Source organism: Pan paniscus, chromosome X (assembly GCF_029289425.2).
Source record: "Pan paniscus chromosome X, NHGRI_mPanPan1-v2.0_pri, whole genome shotgun sequence".
Lineage (NCBI taxonomy): Eukaryota > Metazoa > Chordata > Mammalia > Primates > Hominidae > Pan > Pan paniscus.
This window is the reverse complement of record NC_073272.2, coordinates 87,077,346-87,096,730: the sequence shown is the minus strand read 5'-3', so window position 1 is coordinate 87,096,730 and position 19,385 is coordinate 87,077,346. Positions and strand designations below refer to the sequence as shown.

The 19,385-nt window shown below is 33.5% G+C and overlaps 1 protein-coding gene across 2 annotated transcripts in view; it reads right to left on the bottom strand.

The window, feature by feature from the left end:
- Positions 1 to 19,385, bottom strand: part of KLHL4 (kelch like family member 4) — a 150,920-nt gene that overhangs the window by 39,475 nt on the left and 92,060 nt on the right. For both annotated transcript variants that reach the window (XM_003824444.4, XM_008978156.4), the window contains exons 2-6: positions 16,537 to 16,704; positions 16,010 to 16,146; positions 12,452 to 12,648; positions 8,166 to 8,378; positions 4,793 to 4,979 (exon numbers count right to left, since the gene is read on the bottom strand). In XM_003824444.4, coding sequence (XP_003824492.1) covers positions 4,793 to 4,979; positions 8,166 to 8,378; positions 12,452 to 12,648; positions 16,010 to 16,146; positions 16,537 to 16,704 — 902 coding nt within the window. The remainder of the gene's footprint in view (positions 1 to 4,792; positions 4,980 to 8,165; positions 8,379 to 12,451; positions 12,649 to 16,009; positions 16,147 to 16,536; positions 16,705 to 19,385) is intronic.

The following is a 19,385-nucleotide window of genomic DNA, read 5'->3' as shown; positions in this document are numbered from 1 at the left end:
CAGGGAAACTTCTGAATAATAACCAGGGTGGAAAATAATAGAATTATTTTTTACATCTATATAGTATATCTAATAGAGTTTGTGGCAGGTTTAAGAAATTTCATAGTTAATGGGTGCAGCACACCAACATGGCACATGTATACATATGTAACAAACCTGCACATTGTGCACATGTACCCTAAAACTTAAAGTATAATAATAATTTAAAAAAAAACCTCATTTGCTAGAAAAGAAAAAAAAAATTCATCCCAATTACACAAAATCAGCCACAGTAATAAGCAAAAATACTTTCCAGTTGCTCCTTTATTGGGAGATTTGTGAAGAAAATGCAGTTCATTAGTTATAATGAAGATGTAGTTAATTAACATTTGAAGCATAACCATTGGCAGTGTCAAAATTTAAGCAGAGTGTATATTAAATATATGACTGCTCCTTGATTAGATTGAATTAGTGGAAACAGTGTTTCCTTCCTCTAAGTTTAAATATTTTCTGGTGAATAGTGCACTGCAAGTATTTGTGTTCCAATATTTTGGATTTTCTAACACAAACTTGTAAATACACAGGGACTTATTTACTCTTTCTCTTTCATTATTGCCTCCTTCATTGATAACATGGATTTGACTGAATACTGATTTATACATTAGCAATTGCTCTACTGACTATATTTCCTGCTAAGAGGTCAAATTATAACACCTATCAAAATATGTTTTCTACACTAAATATCTTTTGATGGTAATGTTAAAACTGAAATAACTAGAAACTCACACCTACTTTTATTCTATGTTTAACCAGTCAGTTTTCTCTGAATGTTTTCCAATTCTTTCCATTTCCTCATCCCAATCTTCCTACGTCTGTATTCTTATCTGCTTGTTCTAATTTTAACTTTTAGTTCTCTTTGTGTTAGTGCAATTTACGGATGACCTAATTTAGATTAGGAAATAAAAGCTAGTCTGCACTCATTGTTATGATTATGAAGATACGAATGGTGGGGTAATTAGAAAATTGTAGAAATCTACATTAGTCAGCTGTATGTAGAAGATTTACACTGAGAGATGTAGGTGTGTGATTCATGCCAGGTTAAACTTTTCAAGGCATTAGATTCAATAAAGATAAAATGATCCCATAACTTTTGACTGCAACATGAGCATTTATGACTAGTAGTTCTACATATTGAATTCTGAAGACTTCTCCAGCCCCTTTGTCCACCCCCACCAATCCTTCAACTAATCAAAATGTATATTCTCTAGCTGCTTTACTAGGGCAGCTCTACATTAGATGGAAAAACATAAATTCAATTTTTTTACCATCTTTTCCTTTAAAATTTTTCTGTATAAATAACTCTCTGCCCCAGAACGTTTGATATATTCTCAATTCATTTCTAAGCTCTTACCCAATCTTCGTTCATAATGTATTCAAGAGTGAACAAAACCTGTCAAACTTATCAGTGTTGCTGGGAACACTGTAGTTCCTGCAGTAGTGAATATCTCTGATGTAATGATTTCCTCCATTTACTTTACAAATGTTCCAAAAGCGACAGTAATAGCCTTTACCTTGTCTCCTGCCATATGCTTTATTCAGAATTTAGTTTTTAAACAAATAAAAATTTACAAAATATTATGTATGTACAAGACATCCAAAGTTTACTAACTGGCAAGTTAACAATTTTGACTCTATGATTATACTTAGCACTTTCTAATGATTCTTTCAAATACATTGTAGGAGTTATAGTTAGCCCCAGCCATTTGTGTGATATCTGTATTTAACAGCAATTCTGAGCTTGTTATATGAGTTAGAGAGGAAATTAGAGTCTGAGGAAGCCCTGTATTTCCTAAACATCAAAATATAAAAGTTAAATTTTTCAAATTTTTAAAATTTCAATAGTGTTGGGGGTACAGGTGGTTTTAGGTTACATGGGTAAGTTCTTTGGTGGTGATTTCTGAGAATTTAGTGCATTCATCACCCAAGCAGTGTACACTGTACTCAATATGTAGTCAAAAACATCTTTTAAAAATAACTGAAGCAACACACAATAAGAAAAGGTGTATGTATAGAAATTAATGTTTATACTTTTGTGAAAATATGTAAAGTAGTACATTTTTCAATGTCATACTGCTTTATACAGATAAATGCTGCCCATTTAATGTTTTTGTTATACTTCTTAGGTTTTTTCTTTCTTTTTCTCTTTTTTCTTTTTTTTGCTACTACGTGTTTACCCTGGTTTTCCAATAGATTCTAAAACCCCCAAAGAGTTTTGTTGTTGTTCTTTTGTCTGTAATAGTGGCAGTGTAGAAAAAGGAACATCGTATTTGAATAAGAATTTCATCTCCAGCCTTTCTTAATGTTTGTCCTTTGGTTGGCTATCTAAACTTAAGATGTGCAAAGTAGCGGTAACATTATTGTAACATTATTTTGAGGATTAGGAACGATGTTTGCAAAATGCCAAGGATTAAGTAATCAAAAATGTAAGGTTTTACTATTCTTTTAATGGTCTGCAACGTCCCGTGAGCCTTTTATAGTGTCTCCGTATACCAGGAATTCAAAGTGTCTCACGCCTTCATTTACTTCCATAACAAACTTTGGTAATAAAGTCCAGAGATTATAGGTTCATATTTCACTCATTTTTAGAGACTGATAAGGAGTTATAGATACTTATAAACATTTGTTGTAATATATTCCTTTATGGTAACAATAATTTAACCAAGATTAGCCCGAAAAAAATGCCAAAAATAAAAAATAAAAAACAAACACAAAAACCAAACAAACACAAAGTTTTCCATTTCTCACAATGCAAATTAGGCTTTTTTCAGAGTCAGAAACGAAAGATAACTGTACTTGCATTTTTAAATTAGTTCTCTTGTAATTTAAATGCCAAACAAGAAACCTTCTAATATGCTATTAATATTCAATTTAGTCAATAAAAATTCAATAAAACCTCAAGTTGCCAGACTGGAAATTAATTATAGGATCTCATTGCCCTATAAAACCTAGCTTGTAACATTATTGTTACAAAATACAAAAACATTGTTATTTGTTATTTCCTGAAGCACATCAGTTCTTGAAGTAACCCTACAAATCTGCAAATAATTGCATTTGCAATCTCTTGTTTTATGGGCTTATGATTAATAAGCATTGTTACTATGTAGTCTTCCAATTTTCAATTATATATATTAAAGAAAATAATGTGATTCCAGTAGGACTTCAAACCAAGTTTTTAAACTTTTTTTTTCTATCCCCTTTTCTTTCCTCATTTCCCGTCACCCCCAGTTTCAAGATGTAGCTCTGAGATAAACTTTACATCCTTGGAATGTTTTCTTTCCTCCACTCCCTTTCTTATCCCATTCTATGCTCCCATGCCTTATGCACATTGGTTACCTAGATGCTTGATAAACACACACCATACTCACTCATCTGGTCAAATATTTCCTGAGAAACTTCAGGGGCCGGATGCTGATACAGACCAGACACCTCTGGCCATGATGGCACCAGCCCCTTTACCAGATGGAACGATAAATAATTCAACACAAGCCATTGAAGGGTGTCACAACACCTGACACTTCCTAGCCACCCTGCCTATTCTGCATTCCAAACTCTCTCTTTAAAGCCCCCACATTCCTTCTACAAATGGAAGAGTAGACATTTTTTGGAAAGAATTCCACCCACTCCTCTTCTTACTAGCACGGAAAAGAAAATCTTGCTCTCTTTTTATCGCACCTCACTCTTGTTATTATGGCTTCTTTCTACAAGTGGCCAGCAGCCAGACCTTTTGCCAGTTACAGTCTCTTCCTTTCTGATTAACATGTGAAAGGAAAATAAGTCTCGGGACCCCCAAATCACTAAGCCAAAAGGAAAAGTCAAGCTGGGAACTGTGTCAGGCAAACCTTTCCTCCCTTTTTATTCCTAAATAAGATAAATACTGAGTTTTTTTTTTTTTTTTTTTAAAGCTACATACATCCCTCACAATTTGCCCACAAGGAAATTCCTTGTGGGCCTCCAGATGCTTACCCTTAAAAAGTTACGTTGAATTTCACAACGGCAGTGTAAATTGACAGCTTATTTTCATAGGTGCAGGACAAAGGAATGACAGAACTCAATGTCATCCCTCTGTTCACCTGAGACAAATATGCATCTGATTGCTTCCTCTGCTTTATTGTTTATGAAAAAAATGCATATTCTCTAAGCCAGACTAAGGCATAAGTGACTATTCTTGTACCTCCCTCATATGTAAATTGTGTATTCAGTGAAAAGCTAATCAGATGCTCAAAAGAATGCAACCATCTGTCTCTTACCTACTTATGACCTAGAAGGCCCCCACTTTGAGTTGTCTCGCGTTTCCGGACAGAACCAATGTATACCTTACACGTTGATGTCTGATATCTCCCTAAAATGTATAAAACCAAGATGTACCCTGACCCCCTGGGGTTAAGAATGGGCGCATTCTTAACCTTGGCAAAATTAACTTTTTAAATTAATTGAGACCTGTCTCACATACTTTCGGGTTCACAAACATTAAATAAGTTTTCCTTGAAAAGATAAAATATGGCAAAGTAAATATTCAAATCTTAAAACAGCTTCTGTAAAGTAAAAGTGCCTATTAAGAGTTCAACACTAACTGAAAGGTTATGTCTCATAAGGTAAGTAGAAAAATGAGGTCACAAAAATCATATAATGCACCCTATTTATGAAAATTCACTTTAGGTGTACTCATTTAACATGGCTTTAATATCACCCTTATAATTTGGAGGCTGTTAAGAATGTATCTTTTTTGAATGAAGACACTCTAAATTATTTTTACCTTTCATAGCATCCATGCCTCCTACAGCATAAAGTGCCCCCACAGTTGATTTTCTAGGCTTTGTCCGAGGGCTTTGCATCATGGATCTTCTCTCAGGCAAAAGATGATACTTCATAGCTTCCATCAGGAGCTTCTGACACTCAAGATCACCAGTAAACATGGAACTGGTTTCAAGATCTGCCAGTAACTGAAAAGTAGTGATGCATGGCATATGAATGGAGAGTTCACCATTAGAAAGAACATATTTGTATTTATATAACTTTGGAGGCTGGGCGCAGTGGTGTACACCTGTAATTCCAGCACTTTGGGAGGCCAAGGTGTGTAGAACGCTGGAGCTCAGGAGTTTGAGACCAGCATGGGAAACATGGCAAAACCTTGTCTCTACAAAAAAATACAAAAATTAGCCAGTTGTGGTTGCATGTGCCTGTAATCCCAGCTACTTGTAGGCTAAGGTGGGTTGATCGTTTGAGCCCGGGAGGTAGAGGCAGAGAAAACTTGAGCAAACCGAAATGTAGAAGTTTGATTATTTCATGCTTTTTGTTATTTAGTATGATTTTTATTTTCACTTATCAAGGAAAATAACTAAAAATCTGCTGGTAGTAGCTAATGACCTCTGCATATTTATTCAATTGACACATTATTCATCTTTTGAATATGTACACATATAATTTAAAGGAGCAAACATCAAAAAGCACTCATAGAAAGTATTGCTGAAAGCAGTCAAAGAGAATGGCTCTGTCTGCACAAGCAAGAATCTCCTAGTCTACTGCATGTGGCTAATACAAGTAGCAATCTTTTTGGCGGATTTGGGGTAGTTGTGTTGGTAGTGGTGGTCATGCAAACATGCTCAGTTAAAATAATAATAGACATGGTGGATGGTATCTGTATCATCTGATCACTTCTGCAGAGTATTCTGAAAGCAGGTGCTTTTTAACTGAGTTGAGATACATGCCTTAGTAACTAGCCAGCATATTAACAAAAATAGATGATCAATTCTTTTTAACTATCATTACCTGGCAGACAGTGACCTTATTTAACACTGATAAAAGTGAGGCAAAGTATTTTTCATGAGATGAGTTGGAGAGAATTCAAGAGTATATTTCAGAATGTTGTCAAGAGTCATCTTAGATTGGTTCCCTTGGAGTTTTGGGTCCACAGTATCATGGGACATTGAGAGCAATAGTGAGCAGGTTGCTGGAATAGAAGAGGCAATCTTATTACATTAAACTTATCTGAATTTTCCTGCTCTTCATGTGTTAATTTCAGTTCTGTTCTCACTCCACCTGTGATATCTGATGGATCTTTATTTTGACTTGCCTCATGAGAGCCCAGGCATTTGCTTAATGCATATGCTTTCAGAAATAGGTCTAAAAACTAGGCTATGTATTTTTCCCTAAAAATACTCTTCAGAGATTCATCACCATCCTTTTTATATATTTCATTTCTAAGATATTTGTAAGGTCACCTTTTAAATTCTTTTGGAAAGCCTATATTTGCATGACATTGCCTATCACTACCACGATCAGGAAAAGTTGACACAGTCCATATTCTAGGTCTAAGGCATACTCAGAGGTGGGCTACCACGGTACTGTTGGTTGTACATTTGGGCTAGAAATTTCCCTCCATTCCAATAAAATAACAGAAGTTCAAACTAAGAAGTTCACTTTGCTGAAAGTGTCATATAGACTTAAGGCTCTGTAAAGATACCAGCCTCTGATCTTACACCAGTGCATCTTCAGTTTTTTATGCCTAAAATCACAAGGAGAAATTGTTAATACACAGATTCTTCAGCCTGTTTCCCTGAAATTGGTTAACTGGGTCTGCAGTGGGGCATGAGAAATTGTGTTTCTAACAAGTTCACAGGTCCAGGAACATTTTCAAAGCCAGTCTGAGAATCTCATATGTCATAGAACTTTTCTTGAGAATAATACATATAAGTGTATACCTTCACCCAAACATAAAATTTCCATAGATTCTAAAGATCATCTGCCAATCCAAAGATTTAGAACCCTGGATCTAAAATTACGTATATATTTATTATTTCTGTTTTTGGCATTACTATTGCCTTCCTTGCTCTTTGGATAAATTTGCTATAACCAGAAGGGTAATCAATGTTCTTTCATTGCATATGGATAGATTCTTAAGAGCATGCATATAGTTCTATGGAATTTAATTAACAGCTGGAAGTTTTAAAAAATGTGGAAAAATCAACTGGGCACAGTGGCTCACACCTGTAATCCCAGCACTTTGGGAGGCCGAGGCAGGTGGATCACAAGGTCAGGAGATCGAGACCATCCTGGCCAACATGGTGAAACCCCATCTTTACTGAAAATACAAAAATTAGCTGGGCGTGGTGGCACATGCCTGTAATCCCAGCTACTTGGGAGGCTGAGGCAGGAGAATCGCTTGAACTAGGGAGTCAGAGGTTGCCATGAGCCGAGATAGCCCCACTGCACTCCAGACTGGCAACAGAGCAAGACTCCTTCTCAAAAAAAAAAAAAGAAAAGAAAAAAGGAAAAATCATCAACAGATTAACAATCTATTTTTCAATATTAACATTTAATTAGTAACTTTGTTATAAAAGTGGATTCATGTTAATATTTACAAAATTATTGATCCACTAAATCTATACAAGGTCTCTGTTTTTAATTTGGATGATGTTTGAGGCCTATAGCCACAAATTCAATAGATATTACATGCATATGTGCAGTATATCCACATGTATTATAAATTTTATTGATCAATTTGCTACAGAGAAAAATCTGTGGTTATCACCAATGGTGAAATTATGTGGTGAGACTGCATTCCAAAATTCAGTATGAGTTGAGTTAACCCTGGATCTTATTCAAAGGTGTTTGTTCTTAGAATCATCTTTGCTATAATACTTCAATTCAACATATATGGTGAGGATGCCTTTGTAATTATGCTATAGTGCATCGAAAGTATGATAGCATTCTTTTGATCATAGCGGATAATATTAAAAGATATTATTCAGTACCTGACTCCTTCCTAGACTCTCCTCTGGAAGGCTATTGTACTAATTATTAACATTTTGCCTAGAAGGTGTGCAGGAAAAAAAAAAGAGTTAGCCTAGTCATTTTCCCAGCTTTTTACAAATATTATGTGGTGAAACTGAAACTAATGAGTATTCTGATGTTTATGGTTTAATGGTAGCTTTTTTTAGCCATGTTTCTTTCTGTCTTTTATTAATGCCTCTAATTGATGGCTGAATATGTTCTTCTGTGAAACAAATCTTGTACACTCAAATTACCAGGAATCTTCTGACAAAATAAAATTAGGCAAATAAGAAATGGATTAGTGCCTAGTGGTAGTTCAGAACTATATTTTAAATTACCTAGGTAATTTTCCATACCTGTGGTGGGAGTAATGGCAGTCTGATGTAAGAAAGCAGCATCCCCAGTTCTCCTTGCCTATTCTGCACATCATGCCCCACCCACTGCATTAGAGCATGAAAAATGGTCTCTTCATCAGGCACATTAATGTCATCACTGCACAGAAGTTTTGAAATTTCATTAGCTGGAAGCAGGAGGAATTCTTGGTTTTTTATTACCTCAATGAAGTGTTCCTAGAAAAGAAAGGTCATCTACTAAAACTTTGCACTTTAGAAATTTCTTAATGGAATAAGCATATCAAAGCATTTCATGTTCTTAAACTTCAGAAAATGCAAGAGACACAGATGTATCCACTTATAAAAAATAGGTGCTCCTGCTACCTGTGACATGGGTAACAGGGAGCCTTCTGGAGCTGAGAGGCCAAATGCTTCCACTGGGAATTATTTATAGAACATACAAGGTTAGCTTTAACTGCTTCACAGCCCACATAGGCAGAGTGTTGGAGCCAAAAGTGGCAGTTTTTGCTCCCAGCTGCTGTATGTGACAACAGCAGCTCATGACTTCAGAGCTGACTGTCTAGTTGGTCTTCAGCCAAAAGCCATAAGAAAAAGGCTGAAACTTTTTAAGGTGGTGGCTGTCTTGAAAGCCTAGGAGAGTTAACTGTGGCTATGTATGTGAGGCAGAAACAAACTGAATTCCTTGGAGATAAGAAAAAAGAATGATGAAAAACTCTTTCCTTTTATGGAAAAGTATGATCTTCTATTGACCAAGAGAAAAGTACTCTTTTGCAGTTGGTAACAATCTATGGGTTCAGGACAATCTAAAAATGATTCCTATAAAGTTTTTTCTTTAGGAAAGAGTGAGGATGTCTTTTAAATTTATATATTATCCCCGGCTAATATTTTCGTTTTTTTTTTTTTTAGTAGAGTGAAGCTCCTTCTCAAAAAAATAATAATAAATTTATATATTATATCTCAATTCTTCTTTCATTGTGTTGTATTTTGTCAAATATACAATTTCAAACATCTGTGTTTCATTTTTTTAAATCAAAACACCATTATATTTTTTTCTAGTTTATAAATATTACATGTTCTTTCTTTGACAACAGAATGATCATTTTTAACATTTCTCATAGTGAAGATCTCAAGTTTTAAATGAAATAAAATATATTTCTAAAATGAAGATAAACATACCTACTTGGCAATTTATGTTGCACAATAAACAGATATTCCAGGAACAGTTTAAGCTAGTCTCCGAATAATTGGGGTCTCTGAATAAATCAAATCACCACCTCAGCTTTACTTTTAGTTGAGTCATTGTGGAAGTGAAACAATCAAATAAGAAACTTATCCAGACAGCAATAATCAATGTTGATACACCCATCAGAAAGCTCTGATGCCGTAAGTTTCAAACTGGCCTATTTAGACAAATAACTCTTTGTGATTAAGACAAACAACTGAAAGAGAACTGCTGTTCTTACTGTAGCAGATGTCTCTGGGTGAAGACCCTCCCACTTATACAAATAATGGCGATAGTAGTGCAACTATTAATACATTACACTTGTACAACACTTCACACTTTACTGATTTCTTTCACAAGCATTAAGTCATCACCAGTGTGATCTTGTGAGAAAGTGGAATTAGTCTGATAAGAAAGCAGGTCATATGAGTTGTCTGATTCCCTATGGAGTAAGTGGCAAAGTCTGGATTCAAGCATAAGCCTCCGAAATCATGCTTACTGCATTTTGTTTGCTATTGCAACTGCTTTTCATAAGTGATATGATTTTTGTGAAAGAGTTTAGACAAATATAAAACTATAAAACTTAAGGTTATATAGTACCGATATTGTATATAAACTCTGAAACTGCATTAATATTATGGACACCTCAATATCTCCTCCTTTTTACCCACTCTCCAATTAAAAAACGAAGAGGAAAAACCTAGATTTTCTGATAGAATTTGTTATGACTTCCTAATGAGACTATTGAAAATTGCTGGGCAATATAGTAGATTAGTCTAAATAAAGAATAAGTGTAATTTTAAAGTATCTATATATTACATTGCAGTATCCAGTACTGTATAGAATTAATTAGTTTCACTCAAAGATTAATTTTAAATTGTTTTATTTTGGAATTATTTTGCTCCTAATTTCAAGGTAAACACTTTATTCTATGCAACTTCCAAGGGAGTCTTCTTTTGTGCCCTGGCTTAACTATTCATTTTATAAAAATCTACACTTACATTGTTGCAAAATTTACCAAATGACTATCACATATTTGGTAAATGCTTCATTGATGCAGACAACTATCTATATGATTTAAATGGTTAATTTTATGTATGAACTTGACTGGGTAACGAACAGGGTACCCAGACATTTGGCCAAATAGCATTCTGAGTGTGTCTGTGATGGTAGTTCTGGATGAGGCCCATTCACATTAGGGAAGGCGATCTACCTTGTTCAGTCTACCAATGCATATGGTTACAATTGAATCTCTAAATTGTTTAATATTATTCTTAGACATTAAAATTATTTGCATTATTAAACTATCAATCCAGTACTGCAAAAACATTATTATAGCAAGACCTTTATATATTTTACTGTATTTACAATAGATACTAACATAACTAAAGAAGAGAGATTAAGAGAGACAACGATATTACATTTTTATGCACATCCTGCTTCAACACTCCGTTTTGGTCACATAATAGGAAAAGGAAGACAAGTTCATTTTGAGCAACAAAAATAATTCAAACTTTTTTTTGGAATGTATTTTGCTTGCAAGTGTGTAATACTAAACAGGAAACTGCTAAAACTTAGTTCAAGAATTTAAGTAATTTAATAGGAAGTTTTCATGTTTATTTTTTGTGGTAGAATAAACCTTTGACCTTCATAACTGCTGTTCCTTTAGATTATATGGCATCTGTATTTAGGACACAGGGACATAAATGGTGTAATTAAATGATATATTTTAAAATGTCAATCCATTATAATATGATTCTCCATATAACGGTATTGTTTTAGGAATATGTTTCAAACTTCAAATTTTGAGCAATGGACCTAGGGTGGGAAGTAGGAGGGAGAAAGATTTGATAAGAAGTTTTTAAACAATTGAAATTTTAGAAATTAAAAAATTACCTTCTGTATAAAACTCCAGAAAAATACTCTTTATATGCATCTCTATTCTAAAACATGCTACTTTTATTTATGATTTCAATGTGTGCCTTTCTATTGTTCACTTGTATGCAATTGCTTTTTGTTTTTTAATATAAAATAACTGAAGCAATTTCATTCTTTGAAATATTTATATTTTGATGGGGTTTCACAAAATGATCCATCTCTTGTGTCCTTCCCTTCTTCAGAGGTTAAAAAAGTTTATTTTTACTCTGCATCAGGGAAGTATTGGCATCTATTGTAAGGCTTTATTGAATATCCTCTGTCCATTTAATATGCTCTATCTTATCATATGCAACATTTAAATAATTACCACCTATGAACATTTGCATTAGATTTAATTGTTAATAGAATTGAAAGGGATTTTAAGTTAGTTGCATTAATGAATTGAGCTGTAAGTTATTTTTAACCAAAGTAAAATTTGTTACTAAGACATAAAGAAGTTCATTCAATAAAATTATCTGGGCTGGGCGCAGTGGCTCATGCCTGTAATCCCAGCACTTTGGGAGGCTGAGGCAGGTGGATCACAAGGTCAGGAGTTCGAGACCAGCCTGGCCAATATGGTGAAACCCCATGTCTACTAAAAATACAAAAAAAAAGCAGGGCATGGTGGCGGGCGCCTGTAGTCCCAGCTACTCGGGATGCTGAGGCAGGAGAATCACTTAAACCCAGGAGGCGGAGGTTGCAGTGAGCTGAGATCGCGCCACTAATTTTGGTAGTTTTTAAGCTCTGACAATTATTGACCCATTAATATTAGCATTTTTCCTTACTGAATGACACCTCACTTTCTTTATAAATCATAATTCATATAATTTTACAAACTAAAGCTCTAATTGTGCAAAAACATCAGGGAATTAACATTTTCTTAATACTATAGATTCTATTTGAAATACGCAGTTGTACAATTTATTTTTTGGCAGTATTATTATTTCCTCAAGTTTGGGGATTTAATTAAACATTCGTAATTCAAAAAAGGAAAAGCTTGCCTGAGTGCAGCTCAACCAGACAAATGTTTTTGTTGAATATATCATATGTGAAAGTCATCTACAAGTTATATAAGTTTATGTTGCTTATTAATTTTATTATAACATTGACATATTTTTACTACAAGTTCAGTTGAAGCAATTGATTTTACCATAGTGTATTTGTGTGCCACGTTCAGAAGTTCTGTACAGCCTTGGGCATCTCCAAATGATCGAATCCCTAAGCAGTTTGAAGGATGGAGCTGCTTTATGAGAAAATTGGAGCAAACATCAATGACCTGAGTCAGCTGCAGAAGACAAGCTGCAGCCAGCAAACTTTCAATGGTATCTTCTTTCAATTGCAGGACTCCTAGATGGTTTGAAAAAGCAAAGAATGATTATAAGTTCCATAAAGTAAAAACTACGTCAACTAGTTGAAATTTTTTTTTTATTTTCCTCTCTAGTAGAGCTATGCTTTTCAGCAGATTTGGAGCACATTTTGAGGCTAATATACGCAAGAGAGTCTGTCTGTAAACACTAATAAGATGGCTGAAATGAACCACATTAGGTTATCAAAAATGACTGTAACAAATAAACAGTGAATAACACTATTGTAAAGAACAGCAACTTGTCACTTCTTTATCATCTTAGGCCTGCATTTAAATCTTATATTAATCATTTCACATTGTATATGTACATGAGAATATTACGTTGTACACCTTAAACACATACAATTTTAATTTTTAAATCATACCTGTATAAAGTTGAAAAAACTTTCATTATGACTCAAAGAACATTATGTCATATTGTATAAGAATCATACAATTGGCCATGCAAGTAACTGTCATTGTGAGGAGGTAAACATCTTGGTAAATAAAAAAAGCATTAAGCTTAATTGTCCGTTTATTTTGTAAGAAGAACACTGAACTTTTATGCCTTTTTTTTTTGTATCTACATTAGCTGGTAAAGATGTATTTGCCCAAAATATTATCTCTAGAATTGACCCCTGGCACTGTCTCAAGAGGAAGAAAATGTTGCCAAGAGTCCACAAATGAATAATTACTTATTTGCTTTGTTATAAAAAAAAATCAGTCTCTTTTTGAAAATATCTGTAATGAATTTTAAAAAACAGAATCAGAAGCAATTTAAGTTAGTCCGTTTATATTTATATGTCTGTATTATTTTTAGAACAAGTGTTATTGAATAGTTATTGCAAAAATTCTGCGATTTTTATGAGACATTCCTATTTTATTGTTTTAGCCAAGTTATAAAGAATGTTTCAAATGGGTGATATCAATTACAAACTATTCCCCTAAAGTTTTCCCTTCTAAAATACCTTAATATGGGGCTCATATAGTTGCATAACCATAAGGAAAAGGGTAATACATATTGTGAGGTCCTCTATACATAGTTCAACCTGTAAAATATATTGTAAAGGGGTCCAGCCCAGCAGCAGACTCTCTTGTATTGTTCTTGTTTTGATTTTGAAGGGAGAGCCCTGCCCATATCTCATGAGACCTAGAGAAGTATGAACTATTCTCCAATTCAGATATAAATATTCATCTGCTATAGACATTTAAATTTGGTCTGGTTACTAGGAAGAATATTCATTCAGGGGAATAGTTATAAATGTCTTCAATACAGTAGGAAAGCATTGTATATTACAGTGTACAGTATTCAGTTACAAGCATGCTTAAGAAAGGCTGTTTGGAGCTGCTTCAAGTTTCACTTCATTAAAGAGTAAAAAGATAGTCAAGCCAGCTGGCTGAATTATCTTATCCTACGAATGCTTACTGGAAACAAAAAGATGTTTTCTAAAGATTAAAATGTATCAGGTAGAAGAAATAAAGTTCTTTCCATTTCACTCCTGATTTTAAAAAGCTTATTGAAATTTTAGAGCATAATGGAAATTTAGGGAATATTTTTGTTTAAAGGCTTGTCAGGAGAAAGGTGAAAGTTGAAGGAAGGAATGAAATACTGTAAAATTTCAAAGTAGTTTTGTTAGAACCGTGGTCTTCAAATAGCATGCATACCGCTAGAGTTACATAAAACCCATCTGAGACGCAGATCAATTTCATGTAAAGAAATTTCAGTACCTCAAATTCCATACATATCCCTCCTAAAAAATGGTCTGCTCCCAAAACAGTTGTTACCACACAGGTTTTACTTTCCCAGTGTCCTTTCCATAATTTTCTTTTTTCTCACCTCATAAAAGGAAGTCACATTCCTCACCTATCCCAAAGTATACTATGCTACATTATGGGGTTGTGGCATAGGAAAAACTTTGAAATAAAAGCTTATTCATACATATTTTTGTTAGGATCTAAATCATATCATATTCACACTTTCAAAATGTACAATCTGGTGTTTTTTAGTATATTCAAAAAAGCTTGCAACCTGTATCACTATCTAATTCCAGAACATTTTCACCACTCCCAAAAGGAACTCCATACCTGTTAACATTCATTCCCAATTCCCTCCATATTCCTACAACCAATAATCTACCTTCTGCCTCTACAAATTTTTTTATTTTGTACATTTAATGTAAATGGTATAATAAAATAAGCGATCTTTTGTGACAGGCTTCTTTTATCTGGCATAATATTTTCACACTTCATCCATGTTGTAGTATCTATTACTACTTCATTCCTTTTTTATTGCCTATTAATATTACATTGTGTTCATATACCGTATTTGATTTACCCACTCCTCAGTTTGTAAACATTCGGGTTGTTTCTACTCTTTAGTTATGAATGATGCTTATATGAACATTTGTGTACACACTGTTGTGTGGACATGTTTTTAACTCGGGTATATAACTATGAATGGAATTGCTAAGTTATAAGGTAACTATTTTGTTTAACTTTTGAGGGACTGTCATATAGATATATTTTTAAATGAATTGTTGTTGGTACCAAATTCTTATGGGATTGAGATTTGTTAGATACATTTAAAATGCAAACTTAATAGTGCTTTATAAAAAGATTAATATTTACAATATTTTGGGGATTATATACTTTACAAATATTTAAAATTACAACATATTTTAGTCATTGATGGAAAAATGTAAGGCGAGCACATCACTTTTCAAAATTATTTTACAGACAGTGCAAGCAAAAATGTTTGAAAATGACTCTGTTGGAGAAAGCCAGGAGGTAAGCTTTTAGTCTTAAGAAGAGCCTAAGTATACATAATCAAATAAAAATATTTTAATACTAAGAGACCCTGAGGATGAAATAATCATTCTGGAATAAAAGTCAAAATACTTTTTAGTCCCCAAATTCATTGTTACCTTTATTTACAGTTTGAATAGATATGAAAATTATTCTGAATGAACAGAATGACTAAATCTCTACTGTAGGATTGGAAGATCCCATTCCCAACTCTACTTTTTACAAACAAGAATGTGCCCACACCATTCCAGAATTGTTCTTGTATGTTTGTGTTAAATAGTTGTCTGCTCTCATGGTTAAGGTATTTTCTACATATTATATACCTCTTGTTCTTTTATATTATTGAGTTTATATCCTGACTATGCCTTTTTATTACTTTAGGAAATTTATTTAACTGATCTATTCTTTAGTTTCCTCACCTTTGTAGTTGTAGTAGCAGTATTACTACTACTGAAGAATAGTAGTAGTAGTAGTAGCAATAATAACTACGACTACTACTAATAATAATGTGTTATTTAATGTAGGGTCATTATGAGTTAATGTGTATTTAGCACTTACCTGTGTAAGCATACTGCACCAAGGAATTTAGTGCATTTGGATCTACTCCTTCCATCCTGACCTCTTCTTGTTTGGCTTCAAGCACATCATTAGTAAACATTGCAGCAAAATAATCAGACACTGCACTGAGAACCAACCTGGAAATAGGAAATATTTGTAGGAATTTAAATGAGTCAATAATTTCACTGAAAAGCATGAAATGGATTCAGCAAGTTTGTAACACTAGTGAGTCTGTTTTCTCCATAAAATCTTTATAATTCAGTTAAATGTAGTGAAGTTAGAAAGGTCAAATACATAAACTGATCTTTTTTAGAGGGTGTGTTTGTGCTGTACTTTCCATCATTAGTCTTTTCAAAGTTTGGATCTTCTAAATAATACACAGAGAAACAGATCATATAGGCGAAGACTTTTTCAATATAGGAAAATAAATATTTTTACAAATATTCCAGTTTATAATCCATGTACTTATTATCTCTTATTTATAATTGCCCTACTCAAAACCATTCTGTATACATAAAAATACTTACCTATGGGCTGGGATGCGGAGGTGTCCTGCAATCAGTAGCACATCACATAGTTGTTTCTCTTTCAAGTAGTTCTCCATTTTACGAAGAGTTTGCTCTGCGTGGTTTATAACATGGAACTGCTCTTCAGATCTGGTGGCATTCATGTCTTCAGAGTGTTGTGTATCTAATCTGAAAAGGAAGTAAGGATGAGAATATGGTTCATCATATAATTTTGTAAAAAACTTAATTTTTCTTTAATGAGAGTACAAACATGTAGTGGAAATTTAGGCATACCAACTTCTAAAGGAAATATGTTGGATTAAAGTAAAATTAAAATCTGTTTTCCGACCTTAGATATTTTACTATAATTACTACCTAACCTTTCATTAAAGTGAAGTGTGCTGGTTATTATTTATATCTGAAATGTAACCAGAACTATGTACAATTCACCAATAGGGCTAGTGCTGGTTGTTATATTCACAGACATAAAACCTACATTCTTTGATTTATATGGGTATTATAATTACGTCAATAGGCAGGAAACCCTTAGACCTGAGTCAAAATACTTTTAAAATTTTTGATTATGTCCTGAAGCTTCTCCCTGGAGTACTCATTACACATCAGAAATATTCCTCAAAGAATTTCAAGCCTAAGGGTTTCATAGCATTCTTTACACTATCAATCCCATTAAGAAACTGGACATAATTCCACCTTTTATTTCTTAATATTTAGTCAAACGTGATAGCTATTGAATTTACAATAATAAAAGCAAGCTACCTGTATTTTCAACATCACACAATGGTGGAATTTAAATCTCAACACAAGTACATACAGGCTTACAATCAGTAGGAGATGAACAATTGATTGATAAGATGAATGCACTTAATTATTTTGCTTATTACATTTCTTGCATCCAGGCATCATTTTCTAACCACCAGTTAGGATTAGTTTTAGATCTCCTCACTCCCGATTCAGTCTGTGTTTCTTTTAAGACAGTTGGTCCAAGGTGATATTAGTTTCTCTGTCCAATTCAAATATATTATCACTCTTTAAATCTTCAGTCATAATATTGTACTGATAAGAAGGGATCATGGTATGAATAGCTCAAAAATAGCCTGCTACCTCCCTTCAGATGCACTCTTGTTGACTTGTTCTGGAAAAGAACACTTTCTTGGCACCGTAGACTGAAAAGCATTCAGGTTGCACTTAACTCACATTTTCCTAATCTTTTCTCTTTTCTAGTAATGATTCAGTTCACATTAATTGAGTCAAACATTCAATGTCGAATTAGCTTAGCTCCCAAAGTGCTGGGATTACAGGCGTGAGCCACTGCGCCCTGCCATGCTTACTGGATAATTTTATCTGAAGAAATGATGTATCCCTGTTTGTGAAATAAGTATTTTAATATACCACATGTGATTATAGTGTAAAATATGCTGTTGTAAATCATGAAAATTATTATTTGAATGACAATATTATGCAGTCTTGTGTCACTCAACAACAGAGATACATCTGAGAAATGCATCATTAAGGGATTTGTTGTTGTGCATCATTATAGACTGTACTAACCCAAAGCTACATGACCTAGCCTACCACTTAACTAGGCTATGTGGTTTATGGTATAGCCTATTGCTTCCAGTTTACAAACCTGTACAGCATGTTACTGTACTGAATACAATGTAGGCAACTATAGCACAATAGTAAGTATTTTTTCATCTCAAATATACAAACATAGAAAGAGCACAGTAAAAATATAATATAAAAGATGAAAAATGGAATACCGGCATAGAACACTTACCATGAGATAACCTTTCAAAGACCGAAACTTGCTCTGGGGGTAAGTAAGTGAATGGTGAGTTAATGTGAAAGCCCAGCACATTTCTGTACATTACTGTGGAATGTATAAACACCGTACATCTAGGCTGCACTAAATTAATAAACAATACTTTTTCTTTAATAATAAATTAATCATAGCTTTCTGTAACTTTTTTTACTTTACAAACTTTAATTTTTAAACATTTGACTTTTTAAATAACACTTAACCACACTGTACAGATGTAAAAAACATTTTCTTATATCCTTATTCTAAAAGCTTTTTTCTATTTTTAATTTTTTTAGCTGTTAAACTCTATGCTAATTGTTACACAAACATATGCATTAACCTAGGCCTATACAAGGTCAAGATCATCAATATCACTGTCTTCTGCCTCCACTTCTTGTCCCAGTGGCAGGTTTCTAGGGGCAATAAGATATGTGGAGCTTTCATCTCTGCCTTCTTCTGGAATGCCTCCTGAAGGACATGCCTGAGGTTGTTTTACAGTTAACTTTTTTTTTAAGTAGAAGGAATACACTCTAAAATAGTGGTAAAAATAGTATAGTATAGTATAGTATAGTATAGTATGTACTTAAACCAGTAACATAGTCATTTATTATCATTATAAGGTACTATGTACTGTACATAATTGTATGTGGTATACTTTTTTATATGACTGATAGTGCAGTAGGTTTGTTTACACCATTACTACAAACATGTGAGTAGTGCATTGTGAACAATGGTTGCATTGTCACTAGCTAATAGGAATTTTTCAGCTCCCATATAATCTTATGGTGCCATCATCATATAAGCGGTTTTTCATTGATCAAAATATCATGATGCAGTGCATAACTGTACTTGAACCAATTCCATCATATCCCAGAGTATTTGATCTGACCACTATGCTCTACCACCTCCAATCTTAAACACTAGTATAGAAACCAGACACTAAGATGTTAACACTTGAAAAATATATGAATGTTTTTACTTACCAAATACTGTTTTTAATATTTTTGTGGTTATTTCTATAGCCCTTGTAAAATATGCCATACATTAA